The following is a 25,847-nucleotide window of genomic DNA, read 5'->3' on the forward strand; positions in this document are numbered from 1 at the left end:
GGGGGTGGGCTGGGACTCTGAGGTCTGAATCCGGAGGACAGCTCCCTGCTCTGTATCTCATCTCTTCCCCTTTGGGGCCTCAGACCCCTCCTGGACAGGCAGCCTCGGAGGCCCTAAATGTGAGCTTCCTAGGACCCCAGGACTCACCCCCGCTTCTTTTACAGAGGGGGAAACTGAGGCCCCGGGGGGAAGGGCCTGGTCTGTCCTGGATGGGCAGGAAGCTGCTCCCACAGCCTGGAATGTCTGCCCTTCCTCTGCACTCATGGGAACCAGGCTCAAGCCCCGCCCTCCCACTCTTCCGACTTTCTCTGGCTCCCACAGTGCCTTCTGACTTTCCTGACATCCCTGCACCTGGCACATAGTAGGCACTTCATAAAGGATTGGCTCAGGATCAGTCCAATCTTTCACGTATGTATACACACGCACAACCACATGTTACACACACACATACATAAACGTACATTTTCCAGTCCCATGTAAAGACAATTTTAGAAATCGATTTTGAGTTTCCGCTTTTCTCCCTCCATCCGTCACCTTCCCCCTCCCTGACTCGGTAAGCAACTTGGTATCGGTTGTTCCTGTGTAATCATGCAAGACCTATTTCCATATGAGTCATATTGTGAAAGAAGAAGACCAAAAAACCCCCTGATAAAAATAAAGGAAGTGAAAACAAATCTGTTTCCATCTGCATTCAGGCTCCATGAATCTCTTTCGAGAGCATTTTTCGTCACAAAGCCTTTGCATTGTCTTGAGCTAATTATTAATTGATCTGGCTGTTGCTGTTTAAGGTGTTCTCCCGGTTCTGTCACTTTACGCTGCATCAGTTCCTGAAAGTCTTCCCAGGTTTTTCCGAGATCAGTCGGCTCATCTTTTCTTAGGGCACAATAGCATTCCATTGCAATTATATACCATAACTAGTTCAGTCATTCCCCACGTGAGGGACGTCCCCTCAATTTCAAATTCTCTGCCACCATAAAAAGAGCTGCTATAAAGAAATAGAAATAAAGATGAACTCCCTTCCACTTTTAAAAACTCTTTTTGGGATCTAGATGTATTTCTAGATCAAAGGATGCATACAGATCTAGAACTCCTTGGGCTTAGATCAAAGAGTAGGAACAGTTTTTTAGCCCTTTGGGCATGGTTCCCAATTCCTCTCCAGAATGGTTCACACTCTTCCCACATCCCCTCCAACATTTCTCGTTTTCCTTTTCTGTCATATTAGCCCATCTGCTAGGTATGAGCTAATATCTCAGAATTATTTTTGTTTACATCTTTTTCATCAATAGTGACTTAGAGCATTTTTTTTCTTTTTTAAATCTTTGCTTTTTCTTATTTATTTTTTAAACAATTTCAAAAAATGTAAACAAATATAAAATGAGAAAAAAATCATCGCCATGTACACAGTAGGACAAAATAGACGATTCAGTATAAAACAATAAATTTACATGGCAAGAAAACCTATATAATAAATGTCACATTTGTTTTCAAAGCTATGCAGGTTTTCTAGAGCTCTAGAACATTTTTGCATCTGCCTGTAGATAGCTTTGATTTCTTGATCTGAAAGCTGCCGGGTCATAGCCTTTGACTATTTGTCAACTGGTACAAGCATGGCTTGTATTCTTGCAAATGTGACTCAGTTCTCTGTATATTTGAGAAATGAGGCTTTTATCAGAAATACTGTCAAAATTGTTCCCCAGCTTTCTGCTTTCCTTCTAATCTTGGTTACATTGATTTTGTTTGTTCAAAACCTTGTAAAATTTCTTGTAATCAAAACTATCCATTTTATATTTTGTAATGTATATCTTGTTTAGTTGTACATTCTTTCCTGATCCACAGATCTGACAGGTAAACTATTTCTTGCTTATGGTATCACCTTTTATGTTGGAATTATGTACCTATTTTGACCTTATCTTGGTATACAATACAAGATGTTGGGCTCTGTCTAGTTTCTGTCATACAGTTTTCCAGTTTTCCCAGCAGTTTCTGTCAAAAGCTGGAATCTTTGGGTTTATCAAATACCCGATTATTATGGTCATTTACCATTGTGACTTGTTTTTCTAATCAGTTCCATTCATTCTATTTCTCAGCCAATATCAAAGACTTTTAATGATTACCATGATAACAGATGGTCACTTTTTGTGAAGATGCCATGTACCACCGAGAAAAGGGTATATTCTTTTCTATTCCCATTCATTGTCTCCATACATCTATCTTGTCTAACTTTTATAAAATTGTATTCACTTCCTAAACTACTTTCTGATTTATATTGTATAATATATTTATATGTAGTAATACATAATATTTATATTTATATAACTATGTATATTTAGATTGATCTAATTTTAAGAAAGGCAAGTTGAGCCCTCCCACTAGTGTAGTTTTATGGTCTATTTCCTCTATAGCTTATTTAACTTCTTTAAAAATCTGAATGTTATACCATTTGGAGGGTATATGGTTAGTATCGATACTCATTGTCTATAGCATCTTTTTAGTAAAATGCACTTTCCTACTCATCTCTTTTAATTAGATCTATTTTTTGCTTTTGCTTTGTCAGCTCGTGATTGCTATCATGCTTTGTTTATTTATTTACTTTTTAACTTTGAAGCATAATAGATTTGGTACCAGCCTTTTACCTTTAGTCCGGGCATGTCTTACTGCTTCAGACGTGATTCTTCTAAACACAAATCGTTGATTCAGATTTTTAATTCATTCTGCTCTCTGTTTATGTTTTATGAGTAAGTTCAGCCCATTCACACTCACAGTTATGCTTTCTGTGTATTTCTCTCCATCCCATTTTCCTATTGTTTATCCTCTTTCTCCTCTTCTCTCTCTCCTTTTATCCTGTCCTTCCTCGCTGGTACTTTGCTTCTGAGCACTATTTTCTGTAATCTGTCCTCCCTTTGCTTTTGCTCCTCCCTTCCTTCTTCCTTATAGGGTAAGATATATTTCTATACCGACCGAGTGTGTATGTTATTCCTTCTTTGGACCAATTCCAATGCCAATAAGGTTCAGACAATCTTCCCCCATTTCCCCCCCTCACTATACACAACCTTTCATGCTTATTCATGTGAGATGATTTATCCCATTCTATTCTTCCTTCCCTCTTCTCCCTGTATAATTCTCTTTCTCACCCTTAATTTTTTTGGCAGGATATCATCCCATTAAAACCCAACTTATATCTGCCCCCTCTATGTCTGTTCCCTCTAATTGCCCTAATAGCATTACAATTCTTAAAAGCTCCAAGTGTGATCTTCCTATATAAAAATATAAGCTGTTAAACTGTTTTATCTTTCTTGCTGATCTTTTTATACTTCTCTTGGATCTTGAATTTGAAAATCAAAATTTCTGCTCAGCTCTGGTCTTTTTATCAGGAATGTTTAAAAGCCCTCTATTTTATTAAATATTATTTTTTTCTCCTGAAGGATTTTGCTTACAACCATAGTTCATTCTTGCTTGTAATCTTATCTCCTCTGCCTTCTGGAATATCATATTCCAAACCTCCTGGTCCTTTAATATAGAAGTTGCTAAATCCTGTGTAATCCTGACCTTGGCCCTATGATCTTTGAATTATTTCTTCCTGGCTGCTTGTGGTATTTTTTTTTTTGTCTTGACCTAGGAATTCTGGAATTTGGTTATAATATTCCTGGGAATTATTTTAGGATCTCTTTCAGGAAATGATTGGTGGATTCTTTCCATTTTTATTTACCCCCTGGAAAGAACATATCAAGGCAATTTTCCTCAATAATTTCTTAAAATGTTATGTCTATACTTTTTTTTTTTTAAATAATAGCTTTCAGGTGGGCCAGTAATTTTTAAATTATCTTTCCTGGATCTACTTTCTACATCAGTTGTTTTTTCCAATGAGATATTTTCTATTTTCTTCTATTTTTCATACTTTTGATTTGTGTAATTGATTCTTTTTTTTTTTAAATTTTTTAATAACTTTTTATTGATAGAACTCATGCCAGGGTAATTTTTTACAACATTATCCCTTACATTCACTTCTGTTCCGATTTTCCCCCTCCCTCCCTCCACCCTCTCCCCCAGATGGGAAGCAATCCTTTACATGTTGAATAGGTTACAGTATATCCTGGATACAGTATACGTGTGCAGAACCGAACAGTTTTCTTGTTGCACAGGGAGAATTGAATTCAGAAGGTATACATAATCCGGGAAGAAAAACAAAAATGCAAGCAGTTTATATTCATCTCCCAGTGTTCTTTCTTTGGGTGTAGCTGCTTCTGTCCATCTTTGATCAATTAAGGCTCTCTTTATCGAAGAGATCCACTTCCATCAGAATACATCCTCAAACAGTATCGTTATTGAGGTATATAATGATCTTCTGGTTCTGCTCGTTTCACTCAGCATCAGTTCATGTAAGTCTCGCCAGTCCTCTCTGTCTTCATCCTGCTGGTCATTCCTTACAGAACAATAATATTCCATAACGTTCATATACCACAATTTACTCAACTATTCTCCAATTGATGGACATCCATTCATTTTCCAGCTTCTAGCCACTACAAACAGGGCTACCACAAACATTTTGGCACCTCCAGCTTCCAGTCCTCTCCCAGACCTTTACCCCTGGTTTGCCTTCATTGCCCTACCACCCATCTCCTCTGCTCCTATTCACATGTTGCTGAGCAGAACTGGGACAAGTTATGAATTATGTTGACAGGGGCCACTACAAATTCATGGTATCTTACTTAAACTGGGTCCTCACTGCAGCAAGGCAGTCCTCTTCTCCTTCACTCTCCTGCTCTCCTCAACAACTGTTCCACACTTTCTCTGCTTTCTTCCAGGCTCTCACATCTCCCACTTACCTCTACTCTCTTGGGAGAGAAAATAGAAACTATTCACCACAAACTCCTTCTCCTTTCCTGTCTTCAAAACCTTAAAATCAACCTGATTTGACACCATCTTTCCTTTTTTCCTCCTTTATTCCATTCTCTAAAGAAGACACAGACTTTCTCCTGGACAAAGCAAACTCCTGTACATTTATCCTTGGTCTCATTTCCTCTTATCTTCTCTAACAGATTGCCTCTATCATTATTCTCCCTCCCTCTCTCTTTGTTTCCTATGACTCTATCTCTATGTATGCCTGTGTATTTCTCTCCATCCCATTTTCCTATTGTTTATCCTCTTTCTTCTTCTCTCTCTCCTTTTATCCTGTCCTTCCTCGCTGGTACTTTGCTTCTGAGCACTATTTTCTGTAATCTGTCCTCCCTTTGCTTTTGCTCCTCCCTTCCTTCTTCCTTATAGGGTAAGATATATTTCTATACCGACCGAGTGTGTATGTTATTCCTTCTTTGGACCAATTCCAATGCCAATAAGGTTCAGACAATCTTCCCCCATTTTCCCCCCTCACTATACACAGCCTTTCATGCTTATTCATGTGAGATAATTTATCCCATTCTATTCTTCCTTCCCTCTTCTCCCTGTGCAATCCTCTTTCTCACTCTTAATTTTTTTGGCAGGGTATCATCCCATTAAAACCCAACTTATATCTGTCCCCTCTATGTCTGTTCCCTCTAATTGCCCTAATAGTATTACAATTCTTAAAAGCTCCAAGTGTGATCTTCCTATATAAAAATATAAGCTGTTAAACTGTTTTATCTTTCTTGCTGATCTTTTTATACTTCTCTTGGGTCTTGAATTTGAAAATCAAAATTTCTGCTCAGCTCTGGTCTTTTTATCAGGAATGTTTAAAAGCCCTCTATTTTATTAAATATTATTTTTTTCTCCTGAAGGATTTTGCTTACAACCATAGTTTATTCTTGCTTGTAATCTTATCTCCTCTGCCTTCTGGAATATCATATTCCAAACCTCCTGGTCCTTTAATATAGAAGTTGCTAAATCCTGTGTAATCCTGACCTTGGCCCTATGATCTTTGAATTATTTCTTCCTGGCTGCTTGTGGTATTTTTTTTTTTTTTGCCTTGACCTGGGAATTCTGGAATTTGGTTATAATATTCCTGGGAATTATTTTAAGATCTCTTTCAGGAAATGATTGGTGGATTCTTTCAATTTTTATTTACCCCCTGGAAAGAACATATCAAGGCAATTTTCCACAATAATTTCTTAAAATGTTATGTCTATACTTTTTTTTTTTTAAATAATAGCTTTCAGATGGGCCAGTAATTTTTAAATTATCTTTCCTGGATCTACTTTCTACATCAGTTGTTTTTTCCAATGAGATATTTTCTATTTTCTTCTATTTTTCATACTTTTGATTTGTGTAATTGATTCTTTTTTTTTTTATTTTTTAATAACTTTTTATTGATAGAACTCATGCCAGGGTAATTTTTTACAACATTATCCCTTACATTCACTTCTGTTCCTATTTTTCCCCTCCCTCCCTCCACCCCTTCCCCCAGATGGCAAGCAATTCTTTACATGTTGAATAGGTTACAGTATATCCTGGATACAGTATACGTGTGCAGAACCGAACAGTTTTCTTGTTGCACAGGGAGAATTGAATTCAGAAGGTATAAATAATCCCGGAAGAAAAACAAAAATGCCAGCAGTTTATATTCATCTCCCAGTGTTCTTTCTTTGGGTGTAGCTGCCAATCACAGGTACAAAACTCCCAATCAAACTCCCAAGAAACTATTTTATGACCTAGGAAAAATAACAACAAAATTCATCTGGAAGAACAAAAGGCTATGAATTTCAAGGGAACTAATGAAAACAAAATCAAATGAAGGTGGCCTAGCTGTATCAGATCTAAAACTATATTATAAAGCAGTGGCCAGAAAAAAAATCTTATTTTACATTGTTTGGAAGTGAATTTAGCTCAGGCAAGTTTCTCCCTTATTCCACCACCGTGGCTCCATTTCAAGCTGCCTAGCAGATTAGAAGTTCCCTGCGACCAGGGCTTGAGGGTCTTTCTCCTCTCTTTTAAATGATAAATATTCTGAAGTCAGAGCCTAGGAGAGAGAGCCTGGATCTATTTCCTGTCTCCCCTAAAGCTTTAGGTCCCCAAGGTCAGAGCTAGGAACTGCTTCCTCTGCCTCTGTCTTCCTCAGAACAGAAGCCTGGATGTGCTCCTCCTGCCTCATCAGACCAGGTGCTCCCTTAGGACAGAGTCTGGGTATATTCCCTCTCAGTTTCCTCTGCAGTCTAGCCAGGACAGAGTTGGGTATTGTAAGTATTTGTTGACTTGTTTTCTACCACAGGATTACAGATTTAGGATTAGAAAGTCATCCCTATCATGCGACATCTCCCTATATCCCTCTGAAATATCCTTTTGGTCCCTGTTCTAACTCCTCCAGCTTCCAGTCCTCTCCCAGACCTTTACCCCTGGTTTGCCTTCATTGCCCCCACCACCCATCTCATCTGCTCCTATTCACATGTTGCTGAGCAGAACTGGGACAAGTTATGAATTGTGTTGACAGGGGCCACTACAAATTCATGGTATCTTACTTAAACTGGGTCCTCACTGCAGCAAGGCAATCCTCTTCTCCTTCACTCTCCTGCTCTCCTCAACAACTGTTCCACACTTTCTCTGCTTTCTTCCAGGCTCTCACATCTCCCACTTACCTCTACTCTCTTGGGAGAAACACTGAGAAAATAGAAACCATTCACCACAAGCTCCTTCTCCTTTCCTGTCTTCAAAACCTTAAAATCAACCTGATTTGACACCATCTTTCCTTTTTTCCTCCTTCATTCCATTCTCTAAAGAAGACACAGACTTTCTCCTGGACAAAGCAAACTCCTGTACATTTATCCTTGGTCTCATTTCCTCTTATCTTCTCTAACAGATTTCCTCTATCATTATTCTCCCTCCCTCTCTCTTTGTTTCCTATGACTCTATCTCTATGTATGCCTGTGTATTTCTCATTTTTAATCTCTCTCACTATATCTACTGGCTCTTTCCCAGCTTTAAAATACACCCCTATCTTCCCCATTTTTAAAACCCTCATGACCTTATGATCCCTTAAACAATTTTCAAACAATTCTCCTTTTCTCAGTCAAACTCTTATAAAAAAAAAAAACTGCATGTCTTAGTTGCCCCCCACTTTGTTTCCTCAATCTTTTGTAATCTGGCCTCTGATTTTGTCATTCAAATAAAATGATCTCTTAACTGCCATATGTGATTACTTTTTTATTCTTGTGTGCACCATAGTGAAGATTCTTTTCACATATGCTCTTTCTGCTCTTAAATTCTCTCTCTAATCTTCATCCTTCTTGGTTTCTTTTATAGCATTTGTTAGACTTGTCTAAGTCTGAAAGGGATACATTTGAGGATGCTGACCATTTTTCTAGTTTTACTGTCTATTTAAGTAATAAAAGTAATTCAGCATCTATAATACTTTCCAGCATAATGTAGGATCCCTCTTTATCTTTTTTATTCAAGTCTATTTTTGTTCTTGCCTTGTGTGAAACTATGATTGTTTCCCTTGCTTTTTTATTCCTCTCTCTTTTTTTCAGTTTCTCTGAGCCATAATAGATTTTGCCTTTGCTCATTATTTTAATCTGTGAATCTTCAGGTTTCAAATGTGCTTCTTATAAACAACTATTGTTAGATTCTTCTTTTTACTCCATTCTGCTGTCTCCTTTAGTTTTATGGGTGAGTTGATCCTAATGACAATCACGTGATGTTAATTGTGTATTTCCTTCTACCAATTCTCTTATACTTTTCCCTTTCTTTGATCCCCACCCATTCTCTACAGAGAAGAAAAAGTTGGTGAGAGGAGTATGTATTCTTTTTTTATACTCAATCGATTATTCTTCTCTCACTTAGATCATAATTGCGGGGTTTTACTATTTCTTTCACTGAATTCTTTCATTTTAACTTATTTTTCAAAGCCAAAAAGCATTTCTTTTCTCTCTTTCTCTCCCCATTTAAAAAGGAAAAAAGAAAAGAAAAACCCCACCTAAAAAAATACCTAAGTTATCTGTGTTCCCAAACTATCCTGAGTCCATCCCATGTCTCTCAGGAGGTGGGCAGCAAGCTTCATCATGGGTCTTCCAGAATCGTGGTGGACATCTAGGATATACTGTAACATATCTAACATATATAGGACTGCTTGCCATCTAGGGGAGGGGGTGGAGGGAGGGAGGGGAAAAATCCGAACAGAAATGAGTGCAAGGGATAATGTTGTAAAAAAAATTACCCTGGCATGGATTCTGTCAATATAAAGTTATTATTAAATAAAAAACAAAAACAAAAGCAAAAAAAAAAAAAAAAAAACAGAATCATGGTGGACAATTGCATTGATCAGAGTCTCTAAGTCTTTCAAAGTGCTTTGTCTTCACAATGTTGTCATCACATAAATAGCTCTCCCGGTCGCTCTTTTCTTTCTTTCTTTCTTTCTTATTTTCTTTTTCTTTTCTTTCTCATTTTCTTTTCTTTCTTTTTCTTTTCTTTCTTTTTCTTTTCTTTTCTTTTCTTTTCTTTTCTTTTCTTTTCTTTTCTTTTCTTTTCTTTTCTTTTCTTTTCTTTTCTTTTCTTTCTTTTGTTCTCTTTCTTTTTTTTCTTTTCTTTTCTTTCCTTCTTCCTTCCTTTCTTTTTTTTCTTTCTTCCTTTCTTTCCTTCTTCCTTCCTTCCTTTCTCTTTTTCTTCCTTTCTTTTGTTTTCTTTCTTCTTTTCTTTCTGAAGCCGCTCAAATGTCACTCCCAGCATGAGGCTTTTAAGGATCCCTTCACCCTAGTTTCTTCCTCACCAATGCCTTTATTTAGTACCAGGTATACATTCTCTATTTATTATGTAACCTCCCTTGGACCACGCCCATGATGCTGCTGGCCCGCCAGACTCCCCAGAATTCTGTGGGCTCATGCTGCCTCCTGGGAACTCAGTCTGGTGTGAGGGGGAATTCTGGGTCCTCTGCACCCAGCAGGCAGGTCACGCTGTGGGCACGACCACACGCAGGTCACGCTTTTGGCATACCTGGGCCTTCCCCTGTCAGCTGTGAGCCGCTAGAAGGCCGGAGCTGTTGTGCCCCCAATGCAGGGCTCGACACCCAAAGGGGCTTTGGTGAAGCCCCCTGATGGCCTGAGCGACAGACTAGGCTCTTGTTCTCTACAAGAAGGAATGGCGCCCAAATAGGGCAAAGTCGTCTGTGATGGCCGCCCAGTAGCACAGGGTGGAATGGGATCTGGGCGCAGCTCTTCCCGGCCCGGGGACCAGGTTCCTTCTAGCTGGCCGAGACAGAAAAGGACCTGGGAGCCAAAGGAAGGAGGGGGCCCTGCCAAAGCCTGCTCTTCCTCTCCGGCCTCCCCCTGCCCGGGCCTATCCCCCAGTTCCCAAGACCAGGCCACAGGACTTAGGGACCTGACATCCTGTCCCTCCACACCCCTGCCCAGGACGTCAGGGGAGTCCCAGTACCTGGGAGCACATGCATGAACACAGCTGGGATCCGGGACGCCACAAGGAGAGGCACATTGGTGGCGAGGGAGAGAAGCAGGTAGAGCCCAGAACCGGCCACGAAGGAGAGGGTCAGGGCTGCCCGGGCCCCCCGCTGGTCAGCAAACCTGAGAGGAGACGCAGAGGTAAGGGGAGCAGGCCCAAGAGACCCTCTGCCCTCACACTGATTCTCATGAGGAGCACCTTGGCTTCGGGGCTGCTTTGGGCCAGGTATGTCCCAGGATGTGGGGAACCAAGATCCCAGAGGATTCCAGAGTCTCAGGAAGCACCCAGGCCTGTCTTTTGACCAAGATCCAGAACAGTAAAGTCACCGTGCAAGAAAGGAGGGGGAAGGGGTAGGAAAGGAGAAAGAAGGGGAGGAGAAAGGGGGGTGGAGAGGAGACAGAGGAGGAGGAGGAGGAGGAAGGGTAGAGGAGGAGAGAAGAGGAGGAAGAAGGAATAGAAAGGGAGATGAAGAGGAGACAGGAGGAGGAAGAGGGGAAAGAGGAAGAGGAAGGGGAGGGAAGGAAAGATGAGGAAGCAGAGGGTGGAGGGGAGGAAAGAAAGGAGGGGGAAGGAATAGGGAAAGAGAAAGAAGGGGAGGAGAAAGGGGAGGGTGGAGAGGAGTCAGAGGAGGAGGAGGAGGAAGGGGAGGAATAGCTGGCTGATTCCTTTCCATTTGCCGTAGTCTGCCTGTGGTATAACCCTCCCGTCACCCCCAAACCTCCAGGGAGGAGAAGGTCAGACTTAGAGCCCTAGAAGGCAGAACAGGGAGACCTCTCGGAGCTAATTGTGTCCAATCACACCCTTTTACCGGCAGGGGAAGGAAATGTGGCCCAGAGGAGGGAGGTCACTTGCCCAGGACGCCCAGCAAATTCCCCTCAGCACTGAGAGGAAGAACTTACATCGAGGGCATCTTAGTTCAGAGACCCCCCTCCCCTGCCGTCCCCCAGCTCCCCGGGGCTCTCCTTCTCAGGGGAGACGGGCCAAGGGCTCCCCCTGCTCGGGGGAAGAGGACATTACCTGCCAAAAAGGGGGCCTCCCAGGAGCTGGAGGACCCCAAAGAGGGTCTGCAGGTAGCCGAAGCCCACGGAGTCCAGGCCCAGGTTCTTCACCAGATACTGAAACCCAGAAAACAACAAGCTCTCATCGTCTGCGGGACCGGGGCTGAGGGGCTCCCTCGCCCCTTCTCTTAGCCGGCTGCCCCGGTGACCTCGGACAAAGACGGGCCAGGAGCGGTCGTCCTCTTCTACAGGTAAGGAAACTGAGGCACAGAGGTGGGGAGTGATCCCAGGCAGAGGGGGGAGAGAGACAGAGAGACAGGCAGACAGAGAGACAGAGACAAAGAGACACGGAGAGACAGAGATAGAGAGACAGAGAGAGTGAGAGACAGAGATGGACAGACAGACACAGAGACAGAGACAAAGAGACACAGAGAGACAGAGAGACAGAGATAGAGAGTGAGAGACAGAGAGACCGACACAGAGACAAAGAGACACAGAGAGAAAGAGTGAGAGACAGATGAACAGACACAGAGACAGAGACAGAGACACAGACAGACAGAGACAAAGAGACAGAGAGACAGAGATAGAGAGTGAGAGACAGAGAGACAGACACAGAGACAAAGAGACATAGAGAGAAAGAGTGAGAGACAGAGACAGAGACACAGAGGAACAGGACATAGAGAAACAGAGACAAAGAGGCACAGCGACAGAGTGAGACAAGAGACGTAGAGACACAGACGAACAGAGACAGAGACAAAGAGAAAGAGATAGAGACAGCAACATTACAGAAAGAGATAGAGAGACAAAGAGAGGATGGAGGGAAGAGGAGAGGAAGAGGGGGAGGGGAGGAGCCGGGAGAAGGAACAAAAAAGCCCCAGGAACGCTGAAGTTTGCCTTTGGGTTTTCGAGCGGAGGAGAGGTGGGCAGAGGAGGGGGAGGGGACCGAGTGCAGCAGGCTCCCAAGGGGGCTAGAGGCTGGCCTTGGGGGGGGGGGGAAACAGGGAGAACGGCCCGGCCTGGGAGGGAGCACACAGCGGGCAGCCTCAGGGAGGTGAGGCCGGGCTGGGGAGGGGGAGAGGGGAAGGCTTGGGCTGTCTCCAGGGAGGGGGCGAGGCTGCCCCAGTGCCCCAGGGACGGCCCTGTAGAGGGCAGCACTGCACCGGGTGGTGTCTTGGTGCCCCAGCCCCTGGGGGTCCCAGCCCCTTGGACTTCAGGCCTCCGGGGGCAGCGTGGGAATCGGGCGGAGAAGGCAGATGCTGGGGCTGCCTCAGGCTCCGGCCAGGGACACGGAAACTGTTTGAGACGAGGCCGTGTGGGGCAGTGGGCAGAGCGGTGGACTTGAAGTCAGGAGGCCCAGGAGCCCCGGTGGGACCTGCGGACCTTCCCTCTGACTTGCAGCTGATGCTCCCGCAGCCCCGGGGCTCTGGAAGGCAGACAACGTCTGGGGCTCCCTCAGCGTCCCCAGAGCTCGGCACAGTGCTAGGCTCCTGCCTGGGGCTGCTCCCGACTCTAACCCTAACCCTAACTGCCAATAAGTCCAAGCCCGGCCCTTATCCAAGGACTTGTCCAAGGTCACTCAGCCAGGACTGCCCTGGGGGAAAGTCCTGACCGGGAGGGGGGGACAAGCAGAGGAGCCTGGGGCTCAGGGGACCAGAGGGGGCTCCGGGACCCCATGCCCTGGGGCCCCGAAGCTGCTGCCGCCAGTTCCTCCCCCCCTTTCTGCCCCCCCCCCCCATGCCGTGGGAGCAGGAGCACGACACCCGAGCCAGTCCTGCCACTTTCTGGGGGACTTTCTTCCCGCTCCCGCCCTCTCTGGCCTCGGATCAAAAGGGTTGGCCCTGAGCCCCTTGATAGGCGGGGCGGGAGGAGCAGGAGGAGCCGAGGTCCGCGAAGCACTCCCCGGGCTCCGTCTCCCTTGGCGCTCGTCACAGCCTTGGGGCAACAGGACCTCCTTTTTACAGGTGAGGAAACAGAGGCTCAGACGTGACTTGTCCGAGATCACCCAGCCAATTCCCGGCAGATCTGAGGCTCCCGTTTCCTGTCCTGTCCAGCGGGCCTGTGCGGGGGAGCCCCTGAGCGGAGCTTGGAGGGCGCCCCGGGGCCGGGAAGCGCCTAGGAGACCGTGGCACGTCCATTTTACAGATGAACAAATGGAGGCCCGCAGGGGAAGCCCTCCCCCCACCCGCAGCAGCCCGAGCTCTGCCCTCGGCCCGCGCCCCGCCCCCGCAGGACCACTCACCGGCATAACGGAGAACTGCATGAAGAGGCAGGTGAGCTCGAGCGCCGTCAGCAGGTAGGTGACCCCGAGCACCAGGCGGCGGCCGGGCTCTCCGGGGGGGGCCGGGGGGGCCCTCCCCGCGCGGAGCGGGGCTTCGTGCTGCATCCCGGCCTGGCCGCGCTCCCAGCTGCTGAGCCGCCGCGCGAGCCTGGGGGGGGGGGGGGCGCCCGGTGCCAAAGTCCCGGGCTGGGCCGGACCCTGGGCTGGGCGGGGCTCCGGAGGGAGAGGAGGAAGGGCGGAGGGAGGGGAAGCAGCCTCTCCCTCCCCCCAGCCCGCCCGGTCTCTGAGACGCCCCGTAGCCCCAAGCAGGGCCCGCCGGAGACCCGGGGCCAGTCACGCGGTAAGGACGCCCCGGGCCGGGGGAGGGGCCGTCGGGGGAGGGGGCTTGGCCCCGGGCCCCGGGGCGCCCTTCCCCGACGGCTCCGACGGCAGGGCCTTTTTACTGGGTCCTTGAATCTTTAGCGCTCAGCTCAGGGCTTGGCGCACACTGGCGCTTTATAAACGCTTGTTGACTGACTGACTGATCGCGGAAGGCCTGGCTTTGCCCGTGAGGCTCCCGAGGCAGTCACTCGCCCCTCGGGGCCTCAGTTTCCCGATCTGTCCAGAGGAGGGGGAGGGTTCTCGGAGCGCTCCTTCCCCTAGCGCCGGGCTCCTTTGGGTTCAGCGCGTCCCCGCGGAGTCTCCCATCGGGCTCCTGGCTCCTCAGACCACCCGAGGCTTCGGCCCGGGTGGTGCAAGTCACAGGTCAAGTTCAAGGCTTTTATCGCCGTGTCCCCCAGACTTTGTCCCTGCGGGAGGAGGGAGGCCTGTTACTCATTACCCCGGATCGGCGGCTCCCCCGCCCCCACGTCAGCGGCTGGGCCGGAGTGAGCAGCCACCCGAGCTCCCCTCCTGCCCTGGGCAGGCGCCCAGAGTCCCTCAGCCGGCACCGGCCGCAATTTCCCGAGAGGCCACAATGGCCATTTTCCAGATGTGGAAACTGATGCCTGCGAGTGGCTGAGCGAGCCCGGGCTGCGCCTCGGGATCCCCGCTCTGGTGTCCTGGGGTCTGCTGAGCTCATCCTTTGGGAGCCGAGGATTGGGTAGGACAAGTGTAGGGAGTGTGTGTGCAAGGGTGTGTGTGTGTGTGTGAGTGTGAGTGTGTGTGTCTGTATGAGTGTGTGCAGGGTGTGTGTGAATGTGTGTGTGTGCAAGAGGGTGTGTGCGTGCAGGATATGTGTGTGTGTGCAGGGTGTGTGTGTGTGTGTGTGTGTGTGTGTCTGCGTGAGTGTGTGCAGGGTGTGTGAATGTGTGTGTGTGAGGGTATGTGTGTGGGGGTATGTGTGTGTGAGTGTGTGTTTCTGTATGAGTGTGTGTAGGGTGCAAGAGGGTGTGTGTGTGCAGGGGATGGGTGTGTGTGTGAGTGTGTCTGTGTGAGTGTATGCAGGTGCATGTGGGGTGTGTGGCTCATGCCAGGAAACCGGTAGGGGCTGTGTCTTGAGTCCCCCTCCCCCACTTCCCTTCTCGTTTTTAAGGCATAAGAGAAAATGAAGGCAACAAATGCCGTAGGAGGTGGTTATCAAAATCTCAGCAGTGCATCCTACAAAATGGGGGGGAGGGGCTGCCTGCGGAGGAAGCCGCCCCCTGAGGGTCTCTGGGCAGGGGTTGGACCTTTCCCATCAGGCAGCTGGGGACCCACAGGAGGCTGGGAGTCCAAAGCCTCTCAGACCCCAAGCACTTCTCCTTTCTGCACATCATTCCCTAAACTGAGTGGGGGGTGGGAGACCCTGAGATCCGCTCACTAGCTGCCTGGAGGCCCCAGCCCCGTGGTTCCCCCCACTCCCACTGCCTCAGGGACCCCCCCCCCAGGAAGCTTTTATTGGCTGATCAGACACCAGAGGCTTTACTGTTGGGGGCATCTCTGGGTCTTAGCTCTTGGGCAGAGGGCAGCTCGGAGGCCGGCTCATTTTAGAGGGGAAACTGAGGCCCAATCGTGGCCAGGTCACTCAACTGCTAAATCTGGGATCTGAGCGGTGCTCTGCCTCCAAGCCGGCCTCTGTTCCCCTAAACCAGGGGAGCCCCGAGGAAGGCTTAGCGCTGCCCTCCCCCAGCTGGAGCTCCACCGTCCCGCCTGTGGGTCTGCGGGGGGGACCTCCGTGCCCAGCGGAGCCTCCCAGTTTCCAAGGCGGGGGCTGAAGGACCCCGGGGGGGGGCGGAGCCAGCCACTGCCGCCCGCCCGGACAGTCTCTACACACCTGGGCCGGTCCGGAGTCCCCAGTCAGCTGCCCCGGCTCACTGTGGCAGGAGGGGCCCCGGGCGCCTCTGAAGCTGAGAAGCTGCAGCAGGAAGCCCGGCTCCTAGTGCCGGCCTGAAACCTGAACACGTGGCCCGGGTGACTTCCTGAATCCTGGGGGTGGGGGGGACCTCGCAGAGCTGCTGCACCAGTTTGGGCCCCATGACTCACACTGGGAGAGCTGGCTCAGCCCGAGCTCAGGGAGAGAAGAAGTCCCCTCCCCCCCTTCCTCCTCCCCCCACAGTGAGGGCCGGCCCTCAGGGCCACGGCCCCTCCCAACTCCCCGACGGACCGGGCTGCGAGGCCCCGGAGGCCCCGCTGTCCTTGGAGGGCTGGTTCAATCCGGTTCGGCTCCAGGGCATTTCCAGTTGATGTGTTTACTCTGTGTTATCATTGTGTCCAGGGAGGAGGGTACAGAGACAGGGAAGGTAGCATACAGCAAGTGCTTAATAAGTGCTCACTTTGGTATCATTTATTATCATTTCCTTTCGATGGGGTAGCCAGTGTCCATTCATTCAAAAGTAAACTCATGGGGCAGCGAGGGGGCACTAGCCCTGAAGTCAGGAGGATCCCAGTTCAAATCCAGCCTCAGACACTTAACACTTCCTGGCTGTGTCACTTAACCCCAATTGCTTCAGAAAAAAAATAAAAGTAAGCTCATCCAACGCCTTAGGGATTGGAACATCGGATGCTTAGCGTACTGTGTAAGAAAGTGCTTTGAGATCCAGCAGTCAGCTGGGGGGCTTCGGCCGGCCCGGCTGCCTCCAGGGGACCACCTCTGCCCTTGGCTCCCACGCCTGAAGCTTCCAGGATGGACCTCGGTCACATTTGCAGGAATCCAAGCCACCTCTTTATCTATCTATCTATCTATCTATTCATTCATTCATTCATTTATTTATTTTACAGCTTTTTATTTACAAGTTATATGCCTGGGTAATTTTTCAGCATCAACAATTGCCAAACCTTTTGTTCCAACTTTCCCCCTCCTTCCCCTTCCCCCCTCCCCCCATGGCAGGTTGACCCATACATGTTAAATGTTAAAGTATAAATTAAATACAATATAAGCACATGTGTCCTAACAGTTATTTTGGGGCACAAAAAGAATCGGACTTTGAAACAGTGTCCAATGAGCCTGTGAGGGAAATCCAAAATGCAGGGGGACAAAACCAGAGGGATTGGGAATTCTACAGAGTGGTTCCTAGTCATCTCCCAGAGTTCTTTGGCTGGGTGGCGCTGGTTCAGTTCATTCCTGCTCCATTGGAACTGATTTGGTTCATCTCATTGCCGAAGTTGGCCACGCCCATCAGAATTGATCATCCTATAGTATAGTTGTTGAAGTATAGAATGATCTCCTGGTCCTGCTCATTTTCCTCAGCATCAGTTCTTGGAAGTCTCTCCAGGCCTCTCTGAAATCCTCCTCCAAGCAGCCTCTGTAAAGAAAAAGCGGTTTTATTTTATGTTCTAGCATTCTTTTCAGATTTTCAGTTTCCAAATTCAGTCCCTTCCTCACACTTCCCGCCCCCCCACTGAGATATCCATGATTCTATATATGATATCCATGATTCTGAACAATCATGCAAAATCCATATGAATCACGTTTCCAAAAAAAAGCAAGAAAAATAAAGAAAGTCAGAAAACTCTACTTCCCTCCAGGTGGGGAGCCTGGGAATGGTTTTGGAGCATTATATTGCTAAGAGTAACAGATAATCTTCCTTTTACCGAGGATCAGCATTACAACGTTGCCTTTGCTATATCTCCCGACTCTTCTTACTTCACTTTGCATCAGTTCATGTAGGTCTTGCCATTTTCTGGTCAAACGATCTCCCTCATTATTTCTCAGAGCTTCGTATTCCCTCACAATCACACATTCCCCAGTGGATGGCCATTCCCTCCGTTTCTAATTCTTTGCCACCACAAAAGAGCTGCTACTAATAGTTTTGCCCATATGGGTCCTTTTTCTTTTCCTTTGACTTTTGGGATACATTCCCAGGAGCAGTGCTTTGGGCCCAATTCCAAATTGTTCTTCAGAATGTTTGGATCAGTTTTTCATTGGATTACAGTTCACAACTCCACCAACAATGCATCATTTTTCCCTCAGTGACCTTATTTTCTCCCCTCCCCTCCCCTCTAGCATTTGTCATTTCTGATAGATGTGGTGATACCTCAGAGTTGTTTTTAACTTGCCTTTCTCTAACCAATAATGATTTCAAAGCATTTTTTTATGTGACTATTAATAGTTTCGATTTCTTCTTCTAAAAATTGCCTGACCAGCTCTAATGGTCTTGTGATGGAGAGAGCCGTCTGCACCCAGAGAGAGCACTGTGGGGACTGAGTGGGGATCACAATATAGGATTTACACTTTTTTCTTGTTGTTCTCTTGCATTTTGTTTTCTTTCTCATTTTTTCCTTTTTGATCTGATTTTTCTTGTGTAGCATGATAAATGTGGAAATAGGCATAAAAGAATTGCACATGTTTAACCGATTTTGGCTTACTTGCCATCTAGGAGAGAGAGTGGGGGGGGTGAGGGAGGGAGAAAAAATTTTGGAATGCAAGGTTTTGCAAGGGTGAATGTTGAAAACTCTCTATGTGTATATTTTGAAAATAAAAAACTTAAAAAAATAAAAATTGCCTGCTAACTGTTCATTTCCTCTACCATTTATCCACTGGGAAATCGCTCTTATTTTTATAAATTTGATTAACTTCTCCACTAAATACATATTTGAGAAATAAAGCCTCCCTCAGAGAAACCTGCTGTAAAATCTGATATGACTTCATTGTCTGTGGTACTGTTTAGCAAAATAGTTTCCTTGATTAGCTCTTTTAATTAAGCCTATTTTTTCTTTTGCTTTTTTTTTTTTTTTGAGGTCATCATTGCTACTCCTATTTTTTTTTTTTAACTTCAGCTGACGTATAATACATTTAGTTCCAGCCCTCTCTACCTTTATTCTGTATGTGTCTTTCTGCTTCCATGTGTTTCTAGTAAATAACATATTCTGGGTTTTAATCCGCTCTGCTATCTGCTTCCATTTTATGGGTGAATTCATCCCCATTCACATTCATAATTATGATGAGTATGTATTTCTCTCCATCCTGTTTTCCCCCATTTATTCTTTTCTCTCCTTTCAACCTGCCTTCCTTCTAAAGTATTTTGCTTCTGACCACTACCTTTCCTAATCTGCCTCCCTTCTATCAGTTCCTAGTCATCTCTTTTTATTTCCCTATAGGGCAAGAGAGATTGCCTTAGTCAACTGAGTATGTAAGTTATTCTCTCTTTGAGCCAATTTCAATGAGAGTAAGGGTCAAGAATTGGCAGCATCCTTCATCTTTCCTTCCATTGTGAAAGTTCCTTCACGTCTCTTTTTTGTGAGATGATTTATCCCATTCAACCTTTCTCCTATTCTCCTTACATCCCTCTTTTTAACGCCTTCATTTTATATATTTTTGGGATATTATCATATCATTGTCAACTTACACCTATACTCTCTAATCCTTTCAACTTTCCTAATATTGATCAGGTTCTCAGGACTTACAAGTATCATTTTCCCATGTAGGAACGTGAACAGTTTAACTTTATTGATTCCTTAACGATTTCTCTTTCCATTTTCCTTTTAAAAAATGATTCTCTTGAGTTTTGTATTTGAAGGTAAAACTTTCTTCGCAGCTCTGGTCTTTTCATCGGGAATTCTTGAAAGGCCGGCACAATGAACCCTGCTGCTAAATCCTCCACTAGACTTCCTAGAGATGGACGCTTCTCTCTAGGGAGAGGTGGGGGATCCATGCTAGTGACAACAATTCTGTGAAGTGGGCTGAAAGACTGCCCAAAGGGCAGTCATTAACGGATCAAAAGTACCTTGGAAGGAAGTCTCTGGGGGAGTTCTCTGGGATTTGTGCTTGGCCCTTTGATGTCTGACATTTTTATCAGTCACTTGGAAGAAAGTCTGGAAGGCAGCGCATGGAATAATAAAAAAGATTAAAGGTTGGAAGGGAGCCAACAAGTTGGATGACAGGGTCCACATACAAAAAGTAATCAGCAGGCTGGGTGTTGGGCTGCAGCTGAGAAGAAAGCTTTACACTCGTAACTGTGGTTACTGGCCCTCCTTCAGTCTGAAGGCCTTGCACCCCTCCCTAACACCTTGGGGGGACCTCAGCCCCCAATGGTGTTCTCCCCATATTAGGGGCTTTCCACACTCCACTTCCATTTAAACATTTAGCAGGTTAGGGTTTACCAGATGACTCTTTACTTTGAAGATGCCTTAGGAATAAGCATCCAGACGATCCCCCCTCAGCACACTGGGGGGAAGTCCCTCACCGCACCACCTCGGTCTCTGGGGAAGGAAGCAGAGCAGGCTCAGAGCTTGGTTCAGGTCCTTAGAGCATGTCTTCCCCTGGTTCTGAGTCCGTTTCCCCCCCCACCCCCCACCCCGGCTTCTCAGGGCTTCCCTGTCGGGCTAGCCTGCAGTCCTGCTTCCAAGCCTCCATTGCTCTGGTGCTGGTCCAGGGGGACTTCGCTCTCTGTGCCTAGAACTGAAAAGGCTTGAGAAGGATTTGGGTCCATGCGGCCTAAAAGGGGCGATGGTGGGGAAGGTGACCCTTGTCTTTTCACCCATCTCCCTGCAAACAAAACCCACATTCTCTCTGGACCGCGTGCAAAAGAGAGTGAGTGTCCCAGACTGGCTGCTTGCAGGGCTGCCCTCCCCTGGGGCTTTGCTCAGGAGCAGGTCCTTGGGGTGCTCCATGTGGGTGCCTCCACGGCAGGTGAACCCTCCCAAATCCTGTCACTTGCAGATTTAAAGAGCCAACTCCCCAGGTCGCAGGGCTGGACCCTGGGTGGAGCTTCCAGGAAGGGCGAAGTGACCATCCATCCCTTTGACCCCTTTCATGGCCCGGGAACTGGTCAACGGTCTGGAGAGCACGCTGAGCAACTGAGGAGCTTCCTGAGATGAGGGCTGGACATTAGGCCAGAAGGGACCGCGTGCAGAAACTCTGAGGAGACGCGGAGGCAGCGAGGGTTCCCTTTATTCTGTTGAGCTGGAGAGGGCACAGCGGGCAAGGAAGCACAGGGGGCAGAGGCAGCTTGAGTCCGGGCACAGGGGCTGTCTCGGAGCCGCCACGAGTTCTGGACCAGGCTGGATGTTCACTTAGCGACCACAGGCAGGACTTCAGGCCTCTCCTTCCCCTTCCAACCTAGAGCTTGTGATTCTGTGACACAGTTGGGGTTAATTAAGGTTTTTACCCCCTTGCAGAGACTGACTGAATTCCTAGACGAGCAAATACAAGACCAAGGCTGGAAGGGTGGAGGGATTCAGGGAAGGCTTCATGGGGGAGGTGACACAGTGGAGAAGGGGGGCAGCCTCTGCAGCGGAGGCCGATGACTTTTGTTCCCTGAAGCCCTTCAACCATAACAAAATGCACTATGAATCCTTGGGCCCTTGAAGACTGAATATTCTTTTATATTCATTTACTAAGTCCTCACACTAGCAAGGCCATCACTCCTGCCCTCCAAAGCTCCAGATGAGCAAAACACTAAATATAAAATTCTAAAATAATCAGGACTATTCAATGTAGGACATTCAGTAAGAATTTGAAAAGTCATAGGGAGCAAGACTTGACTCCCTTCTGCAAAACTTTCAAAGGTGTATTTTTATATATTTTGTTGAAGATAAATGGCATTTCAACTTGGAATGTGCTTAGCATGGCGCCATAATTACATGGAAATTTAATTTGGCTTTTGGGCTTTTTAGCTCGTCAGCCTTAGGGGGCTTTTAGAAAAGTTCTTTTGAAGGATACATGAAGACTCCTTGATGGAGGGAAGCTTATGAGACCCGTTTGCTCCAAAACCAAGGAGTAATCACTGATAGAGACTCAGAGATATAGGACTGGAAGGTGCCTTTGAAGTCCTCTGGTCCCTTCCCATTTTACAGCTGAATAGATGAAGCACCAAGAGGCAGGTCCAGGATCTGAGCCCAGGGGCCCCCACTCCAAGTCCAGCCTTCTTCCCATCGAGCTTTTCTGCCTTTCCAGAATGGACAGAGCCTGAGTAAGCCGGAAGGCTTGGACCTTTGGCCCAATGGCCTCCCCTGCGGAGATTGCTGTCTTTCGTCCCTGAAACAAGCTTGTGAAGCACGGTCCTATTTCAGGTTCAGAGGGCCTGGCCAACCTTGCCAGGGTGACCCAGCTCGTGTCTGAGGCAGGATATGAACCTAAGTCCTGGTTACTCTGCCCTGACATGGGACTTTGTGACTAAATGGGGAAGGGGAGGGAAGGACTCCTTCCTCTGTCCTTCTCGTTCCCTGTGATTTCGCTGCAAATGACGTGGGATAAGCATTTCCCTGAATCTACAAAGTAACAGGGGAGTGTCAACATCTTGGCTACATTGGTATGAACCGACCATGAACACTGAATCTGGGCTCCAATCATTGGGCTCTTTGTTTCAGTCATTATAGTTTTATAGATGCCCTTATAGAACCTTTATTTCTTGTTAGGTCCATCCCTCAATATTTCATGTGTTTTGTGTTGTTATAAATTGCATTTCTTGATGATTTTTTCTTACATAATTTATAGCCAATGGAAGCTCCGAAGCTCTGATGGATCTTTTCAAAGTTCTAGAGTTCCCCTAAAGGGTCAGAGATGATTCTCTACTGCTATTGGCTCCAGCCCCTGAGGTGGGTTTCCTCCAAGATTATCAGTAGGCCATCACTTTAACCAGCCAACTTTAGGTAGCTTTTAGGGTATTTACAAAGATAAGTTATGAATACTTGGCACATAACAATCCAAAGGTCTGTGACATCCTTTCTCACAAGGGCATAGATAGTTCAGGGGGAAAGTGGCCCAAGTTCAAGAAGCACACGTGGTAAGGGGGTAGCTCCCGCCTCCTAGTTGCTGCAAGTTCTCTTTCCCCATCCATGCGGGGTTCAAAAAGGGTCCCTTTAATATCATGTAATGTCCTTGCTGGACTCAGGAGTCCTCAAACTTTTAAATTAGGGGCCAGTTCACTGTCCCTCAGACTGTTGGAGGGCTGGACTATAGTAAAAACAAAAACTTTGTTTTGTGGGCCTTTAAATAAAGAAACTTCATAGCCCTGGGGGAGGGGAATAATCATCCTCAGCTGCTGCATCTGGCCCACGGGCCGTAGTTTGAGGACCCCTGCTAGAGATTCACAAGACTAGTCAGTCCTTGGCTCCAACTGGTATCAGCTGATCCAGGGATGCTGCTTAGAGACCAGTGGGAAGATGGGAAATTCAGCCTCTCTGGACCCTTTGAAGCTGGCAATTCTCTGATGAAAGGGAGGAGATCCCCACCCCCTGGCAAGGCAGACCCTGCTCGGGAGTATGTTGAAAAGCAACAAGCTCAAATTTCTGGGAAAACTCCCCATTCTAGTAAGGCGAGGCTTTGATATAAAACAAAGAGGAGGTAACAAAATCCTCCAGACCATGGAACAGATCTCACCTGGCATTGCTTCACTTTATCCGATGGTTTTCACATTCAATTGAATGTCTCGATTGGCTGATTGAGACATACTTTCACCTAGTTAAGGATTCAGGCTAAAAGGAGGAGGTTTTCAAACCCCCTCTTACACATTCAACCAACATTTATTAAGCACCTATGATGTACCGGGAACAACACTAGATGCCAGAGGTCCAAAGACAAAAAGGGAGCTTACATTTTCCTGCAAAGGAGGAAGAGGAAGTTTATATTTTTCTGGTTTTGAGCCAAGAAAGGCCCAAATCTGGTCATTACTGAAACTATGGACTGAATAGCCAAAGGGTTGCAATCTACAGACTTGGTAAAGTCCTGTTTGGTCAGGATGGAAATTGTTTAAATTCCCACTATATTCTATTAGCCAATATTTTATTTGTCACTTTTGCAGTGTGGAGTAATAGCTAGAACTGGGCCTGGAGTAGGGAGGTCAGGATTCAAATTTAGCCTCTGACACTTGCTGTGTGATCTTGGGGAATCTCATTTTCTAGGCTTCCAATATCTCCTTAATGCTTATCCACCATTAAGCTCATCTTAATTAAATCACTCATCTTCTATACACTGGATTCCCTATTCTTTAGTGAAATTGGCCTGTGCTTTTTCTTTTTTAGTGTTATCTTTGCCAGGTTTTAAGATTAATATCACATACGCTTCTTAAGAGGTTTTGGGCAATGGGCCATCTTTCTCTGTGTTGATCAGTATTCCATGAAACAATGAGAAGATTGATTTGTTCTAGGAAAATTTGAAAGAATTTCTCTGACACATGGGTCAGGTTTGGGGTTTGTTTGTTTATTTTTAGCTGGATAATTCTCTCATGCTATGGCTTATTTCTTCCTTTACGATTGGCCTATTTAAATTATTAACTTTCTCTTAAGTGGCTTTAGCTAATTTGTATGTTTGAAGATAATATCTGTGTGCTTTAATGTCTCGCATTTGCCAGACTGCATGTGCAGCATGTGTGTGTGTTTGTGAATGCACGAATGTGTTTATAACATGATGCTCCTGATGTCTTGTGCACTGATTGCTATCTCTCCTCTCCCACTGGTAATTTTGCTAATTTTCTCCTTTCTTTTGTGCATTAAATTTAATAATAGCTCATTAACTTCCTTGGACTTCAGAAAACCAACTTCTAGTCTCCTTGGAGATTGGATTTTGACTCACTTTTTTACATTATATAATTCCAAGAATTACAGTTAGATGAAAACAAATATAGGAGAAATACAAAAGAATGGGGAAAAAAGGAATTATATACTTAGCTTAATTATGGAAGAGAGATACCTCCCCCTTGAACAATTAGGAAAAATTACTAAGGACAAGATGGATGTACCCAATTCTACAAAAATGCTAACATTTATGTACAACATAATAAGTAAATTACAAAGAAAAAAAGAGATTCAAAAACTCTGTTCCATCTGTCCTATTGGGTAGAGAGCTCAGCCTTGGGACCCAGGGGACATGAATTCAGGTCTTGTCTTTGTCCTATCTGAGCTCTGGGGTCCTTGAAGTTGTCCCCCACCCTCAGTGTTCCCTCTAAAAGACTTAGAACTGCAGAGAAGGCTCTGAGCTGAATAAGGAAGAGTTTGCTCATCCCAGGAGATTCTGTGCCAATAAAATCATGAGTCAAGGTTCTGTCCTAATTCTTATGCCAAATGAAAACATGAGAGCTAAAACGTATTAGGCAATCAACAATAATGTGTTAAGAAAATCTTAAATTTCTATAAGGTTTAGGGGTCATAAAGTACTTTACAAATATTATTTATTTGATCCTCACAAGAGTCCTGGGAGGTAGGTGCTGTTATTATTCCCATTTTACTGATGAGTAAACTGAGGCGAATGGGGTTAAGTGACTCTCCCAGGGTCACGTAGCTAGTAAATATCTGAGGCCATATTTGAACTCAGATATTCCTGAGGTTTACTGTATCACCTAGATGCCCATATAAAAATTAGGGAATTAAACCAACTCATCAAACTGGCAAAAACAAAAGAACAGGAAAACAACAAATTCTGGCAGGATTATGGGAAAACAGACAATTTCTGCACTGCTGCTGTAATCAGTCCAATCATTTTTGGAAACTGATTTGGAACTCTATCTCCAAAGTCACTCAACTTTGCATACATTTTGCCCCAACTGGGCCATTACTAGGTTTACGGGGAGTGGGGTGGGGAAGGGAGAGATCCTGACTGGGTTTAAAAACTAGAGATTAAAGAAAAAAGAAAAGGAGCCACGTGTACAGGAATATTTATTTCAACTCTTTTCATAGTAACTCAAACTTGGGAAGCAAGGGGCTTCGGGTAATGGAGCAACAAAATATGCTACACAAATATAATGGAATATTATTATATTATAAGAAGTGACAAAATGAACTGTTTCAACCCAAACTGGAAAGATGTCTTTGCATTTGATGGAGAGGGATGTTGGTAGAACTGGGAGAACAATTTATACAATGACAGAAAAAAACAATGTGAAAAA

At 46.0% G+C, this 25,847-nt stretch overlaps 1 protein-coding gene and 1 long non-coding RNA gene across 2 annotated transcripts in view; both read right to left on the reverse strand.

The window, feature by feature from the left end:
• Positions 1–13,749, reverse strand: part of SLC22A18 (solute carrier family 22 member 18) — a 53,498-nt gene extending 39,749 nt beyond the window's left edge. Inside the window, exons 1-3 of the mRNA XM_051967031.1 lie at positions 13,591–13,749; positions 11,371–11,468; positions 10,330–10,475 (exon numbers count right to left, since the gene is read on the reverse strand). Coding sequence (XP_051822991.1) covers positions 10,330–10,475; positions 11,371–11,468; positions 13,591–13,734 — 388 coding nt within the window. The 5' untranslated portion in view covers positions 13,735–13,749. The remainder of the gene's footprint in view (positions 1–10,329; positions 10,476–11,370; positions 11,469–13,590) is intronic.
• Positions 1,011–9,346, reverse strand: LOC127541786 (uncharacterized). Its single transcript, XR_007948473.1, has 2 exons — positions 6,101–9,346; positions 1,011–3,768 (listed from the first exon to the last, which is right to left on the reverse strand). It is a non-coding gene; the product is annotated as an uncharacterized LOC127541786 (long non-coding RNA).
• Positions 13,750–25,847: the final 12,098 nt, after the last annotated feature.

Source organism: Antechinus flavipes, chromosome 6, assembly GCF_016432865.1.
Source record: "Antechinus flavipes isolate AdamAnt ecotype Samford, QLD, Australia chromosome 6, AdamAnt_v2, whole genome shotgun sequence".
NCBI lineage: Eukaryota > Metazoa > Chordata > Mammalia > Dasyuromorphia > Dasyuridae > Antechinus > Antechinus flavipes.